General features: G+C 35.2%; 1 protein-coding gene across 1 annotated transcript; it reads right to left on the bottom strand.

Annotated features, from left to right (window-relative positions):
- Window positions 1-929: 929 nt before the first annotated feature.
- LOC140750790 (cytochrome P450 4c21-like) lies at window positions 930-5,036 on the bottom strand. The gene is made up of 9 exons (XM_073084510.1): window positions 5,009-5,036; window positions 4,685-4,795; window positions 4,335-4,510; window positions 3,953-4,156; window positions 3,574-3,640; window positions 3,207-3,408; window positions 2,567-2,718; window positions 1,831-2,016; window positions 930-1,105 (listed from the first exon to the last, which is right to left on the bottom strand). The coding sequence occupies exons 1-9, from the start codon at window positions 5,034-5,036 to the stop codon at window positions 930-932; spliced, it is 1,302 nt and encodes a 433-aa protein (XP_072940611.1).
- Between the last annotated feature and the right edge of the window lie 964 nt (window positions 5,037-6,000).

The raw sequence follows: 6,000 nt of genomic DNA on the forward strand, positions 1-6,000 counted from the left end.
AACTACGGTCGCGGCGACTCCTCCTCCGAGCGGGCTCAGCGCGCTCTCTTGCTCGTTCGGCGTCTTCCTTCGCAGACATGACCACGACGCAGTAGGTGATCATGCCATTTCAGACTTCGCGCTGAACCATCGCTCCAACGATGGCCGACGGAGACAGATCCGGTAAAAGTCCCACATATCCCGCCGTCGCTCCTACGGCCTCGGATACATTTTGAAGGTGCCCCCTCGTCAACAAAAAAAGGTTCTCTGATCATATTATTCTTGAGTAATGTCATACATGAGTGTTTTCTCACATAAGCTCCTTTTTATGAGCGATAAAACTTTAACAGTAGATATCATGTATCATACTTAAAATATATATTACACCCAAAAGAAGTATAAAGTCAAAAAAAGTTTTAACTAACAATGATTTTAAATGTACGTGAGTAAATTACGTATACCTATCGACAAATTTATTCCTGAGAAATTTTACATCAGCACTTGTTACATATTAAAATTGTAGACCTTTAAGACGTGCATCATGGAAGTAACGGAATAGGATGGTTTGGGGATTTACTTTCAATAATAAAACAAAAGTTTAAGAGTTCATTGCATCACAAACAAGAAAATTATAGTATTTTTTTAAAGTTAAATGACAATGTATTTTCGTATATAAATTTTATAACCTATATACATATAATACACCATATAGAGTAGGTAATCTATTTTATTTAATATCTCCTAGCTCACCCGGTAAACGTTGTGTTGCCATATAAATAAAAAAATGTTAAGGGTGAACAACCCTTATCACTTAGGGGTATGAAAAATAGATAGTAGCCGATTCTCAGACCTACTGAATATGCATATAAAATTTGGTGAAAATCGGTAAAGCCGTTTCGGGGTAGTAAGGTAACTAACATTGTGACACGAGAATTTTATATATAAGATTATTACAAATACATATAATGCATCTTAGGGTTGGTTTCATTTTCTCTGTAATTATACATAATGTCGATTTTCATCTTCATTCGCGGGATGGGTCCTTCCTCAGGCGTCCCTATTACTTTATAACGTCTCAGTATTGCGGATAATGCTCCTTTCATTGACATCATAGCGTATTGATATCCTGAAAATTTATTTATTTTATTAAACCAGTGTAACACTATCGCTATTTTCGGTGCATCAGAAGGATTTATTATCCTACTAGTTTATGCCCGCGGCTTCGCCCGCGTTTAAAAGAAAATAATATAACAGACATGAAAATTCTTACCTTTAACTTTACTAAAGTTCATCACTTGATCAAATGCATAGTTTACGATTCAAATACTCGATACTAATATCGATTAAAATAATCATTGTTTTGGGTCTAAAGGATCGATTCACCGATTAATCGATCTTAGATCGCCATCCCTACTTCCCGTGGGATTTCCGGGATAAAAACTATCCTATGTCATTTCTCGAGTCTCATTAGTAAGGATTGAATCGTAAACTATGCATTTGATCTTTAGCAAAGTTAAGGTACGAATTTTCAGTTTTATATATGTTAGTATGTTATATTATTTCCATTTAAACGCGGGCGAAGCCGCGGGCAAAAACTAGTTATTTAATAAAACGAGTACGCTACATAATGTTAAAACAGTACCCTTAGTATGACAATTGACAAAAATGTCTGTCTTGTATTTGTTTACGTATTTCCGATATATTTTCAATCAGTTCTGATACAGTCCGCTGGGGGCGCTGATTGGAAGTGTATAGGCAAATACGTCAGTAAATACAAAAACAATCATTTTTGTCCAAACGTAAAAACTCATACTAACGGTACAGACTTATACCTATATGTATCTTTCTTACCAACACAATTCCTCGGTCCGTTGCTAAAGGGTAAGTAACAACATGGGTGGGGCAGATTCAATCGCTCCGGCAGGAACCTGTCGGGGTAGAAGCATTCAGCGTCAGGACCCCAGTACTTGGGGTTTCTGTGAGCACCCCAGATACTTATAATCACGCCTGAACCAGCGGGTAAAACGTGACCAGATGCTGTAAGTTTTAAAGGGTCTTCAATATACATAGTACTATAAATAATTAAACGATTGATTTCACATTTGAGCTTTTTTTTATAATATAGGAGTAGCAGACGAGCATGCAGTCCACCTGATGGTAAGTGGCTACTGCCGCCTATGGACATCTGTAATCAACCCCAGATAGGATTAGATATTCCTACCTGAGGTCGGCCACAGACGCGCCGCTACCCCTGAGGACTAAGCTGGAACGCCTCGGAAAAGTATGTGTCCCTTACCACACCCTTCAAACCGGAACACAGCAGCGCCTAACACTGCGGTTATTAGGTAGAAATAGGTGTGGCGGTGGTGCCGCCGGAGTCGAACCACAAAGGGTTCTACCACCTTCAGAATGTGAGCTGTAAATAAACATCGATAAGTATCCTCAGCCTCTATAATAATCTTACTGTTTTAGAAAAAAAAATGTAAGACATAACGCTGACACGATATGTTAGCATATCACTAACACCATCTAACCTTACCATGTAGTTTGTATTTCAGAAGAATGTAATAAAAAAATCAATACGTACGTAATGCAACTTCCCTTAAAAGTTTTCTGACTAGAAAAGGCGCAGGTGGATATAGTCGCATAGATTCTTTTATGACTCTCTCTAAATACTGTAGTTTCGGCAAATCTTCTTTATCTAAAAGTCTGTCTGAATCTCCATATACGCTTGATAATCTACATAACAAATGGTAAAGTTATTTATGCTATGATAAAGAGATATTCATAATATACACATACAGTCATTTGATTTTACAAGAATTCACAGAACTTCATTGTTTATTTTTTACTCAATTAACACAAAACATACCAATTATATTTTTAAAGACAACACAATCATTCATCTCGCTCACAGTATTTCAGGCACACTGACAATAATTTCGTTCATTTATCGGCAAACAAATCGCATTCGGTCTGTATTCAGGATTGTGTTAAGACCGTTGATGACGCAAGCGGCAGCATGTCACCTTTTTGTTTTGTTTTCGAGGGGTTAACCTTAAAAAGGTACTCTTTGCTGTGGGAGCGACTCGGACTCGGTGTGCGTTGAAGACTCCGGGATCTCTAAGGAACGCAACCGGAGTAGCACGCCACCTTGCGTTATGTCCAGAAATGGTTTGCTAAAATATCGTGGACCAAAATTATAATCAACTTGCTTGTTTACTTACTCCTCATGTACTTTTTCTTGTATTTTGGGATACTTTCCCAACAAGACAAGGGTGTTGGCGATAGCAACAGCTGAAGTGTCGGTACCAGCTATGATGAGGGTCAGAATTTCTTCTCTGAGTTCCACATCATTGTAGCCCTTGTCGCCACCAGATGATTTTATCAGGAGATCCAGAAATGTTTGATCCTTATGGCTATCTTTTACTAAAAAAAATAATAAATAATGTGGTTATGTGAAAATCAATCAAAAAAATGTTTTGCCCCAAAACTAGGAACGATTTGTAGACATTATAAAATTTTGTACTATTTTGTTATCTTTCAAAACAATGGGTTGATGCAAATTGTTTGATGTAACTTATGAACACTTACTATTAAAGTCTGTCTCTATCTCGCTTGTCTTATTGATTGCCCTTTCTTCTCGCTTTTTTGATATGACCTGAGAAAGTTGATCAATAAATACATCACTTTATTGCTCTAAATCCTACGATCTCCCTCATTGATTTTATCATCAACACTAAGACTTCATACAAACTTCTACGAATCTCTGAGGTACAAAGGATTCTGAGGAAACCATTGTGATTGTAAATTAACACCAACCGAACGCACTTTAACGCTAGAGGAAGTGATTATTAATTTCTAATATGTACATAACTTTAAAGATGAGAATAACTGGGAAGCGTATGAAGGTTCTAAATCGACTCGAACTTTAAATATTATCCATTTTAATATTAAACCTTTTAAATATTACCTCTGCAACGAAATCTCGCATAGTAAAGCGACACTTCTCATGCTCGGTGTACTTGCCGCGGAACAGCTTATACAGCCAATCTGGCTGCAACCACAGGTGGAAGATCCTTTCGCTCAACAAGTTTGTCACTCGGTTAAGTGCCGTCAAGAACGGCACGTTTGGATCATCTTGCGCTTTTAATTTTACACCTAAAGCTGTTTCTGTTATCAAGATTATAAAATTTTATTAGTAAATACGACTATCAAACCATAATACATAAGGTAATTTATATTTGAATATGTTTCTCTCATATCTTGAGAGTCTACTGTCGATTTGTCGTGAAAAGATTTTTATTTGTGATTTTTTATAAAATCAAAAAAGACTAGCTTACCACAAAGTATACCACAAGAGTATACCGATTGATGAAAGGCCACACACTGAACTCGCCGGTTCCACAGGAAGGCTCTAGTTTTTGTGCTAATACATTTGTTTGTGTTGCAAATATATCAATAAAGCTTTCAACGATCTTTGGAGTTAAGGCGGGCATCATGACTTTTCTGCGTATTTTCCAGATAGGAACTAAAATAAAAATGTAATCACAAAAATATTAGAACCCAAAGCTGAAAACGAAAACGTTGTTAGTATTTTAATTGATATTTTTAACATTTTAAAAACGTTTTCACAATTATTAAGAAGTATTTACACAGTACCTTTATATATTCACAATTGTTATTGAGAAGTATTTAATAGTACCTGGTGCAACTATAACTCCATTACCAATGACATTCCTGATAAATCGATGCAAGTCATCTTTCTCGAGACACGATTTTAACACTGTTTCTATATTGACTGGGTCTACTAGCACTGAAAGTATAAACAAAATAAATGGTTATTAATACATGCAAATTAGTATCTTTTTTTCAAGTTTAAAAATGAGCTGTTCATATGTTTCTTTTCCACACAGGCTTATAATAGTATTATGTATGTAGGTTTGGTACATTATTTATATGTTTTCTATAGTGTACATTACTGAAGTAATAAGTATTCGCGTGCATGAATATTTTAGTATTTTATGACATTCGCACTTTTGTGAGCCTTTGTTCATGTGGCCAATAATTACTGTCAACGTTTGGAAATAGTAGGTACCATATAGTTTCGAGATATATGGAATATTATAATACCCTGTCGTTTATTATTTACACTGGTATCTATATAATTTTACTCACTAAAGTACAATACATGTCCAAGCCAACCTGTTGTCGTCCCACCAGAAGTTATGCACTCATAACTGATCATTTCTAGCGTGGACATCATGTCTGAAATGGAAAAAGTATGTAAGTGTATATTTTTTTAATTCTCCGCTACATTGCATGAACTTACCAAATCATTTTATGAAGGAAGCAGTAAACAACCATGTCGTTATGTAATTTTAATGGTCGTTGGACCTTTATATACACGGTGGCAAATCTAAATACAACTAATTATTATATTTAGCTTTGCATGTTGTTTTACTACTGCACATTTTAAAAATATATAGGTAATATGTTTTTCATTATTTATAGTCTGCTTACGAAGTAAAAGGTAATAATTATTAATATAATATACTTGTTATGTTAATTAGTGAGGTAAACATCAAATCTTGCATCAGAATATTATTTTTTTAAACCGAACGGATTAAGAACTGAAATTTTGTATACATGTTTGATTTCTATGACAATGTATGACTAGCTTAGTAACGTTATTTAAAATTATTAGGTGTAACAGACGCCCCTGGATAGATGACCAATGTTTTTTATGCAACTCTATCATGTTGGTCTCGAATAAAATGGTTGACTGAGAAGAATACAATAAATAATGACGTTAGTAAAAATATTCTTTTAAAAAGTTTTCAATAATTTATTTAAAACTTATGAAAATTAGGAATAATTGTACGTAAAATTTTACTTACATTCGGTATCGCCTATAAAACGATGAGCAATTCCTAATACTGGTATTTGTCCCGATACCGCAGGCACCTTTGAGGCTAGCTCATACATTCGTCTCCGCTTATACCGAAATTGGATTATCCA

The sequence above is a fragment of the Epargyreus clarus genome, unplaced genomic scaffold (assembly GCF_041222505.1).
Source record: "Epargyreus clarus isolate Ecla_fem2 unplaced genomic scaffold, WU_Ecla_fem_2.2 ptg000021l, whole genome shotgun sequence".
NCBI classification, from domain to species: domain Eukaryota; kingdom Metazoa; phylum Arthropoda; class Insecta; order Lepidoptera; family Hesperiidae; genus Epargyreus; species Epargyreus clarus.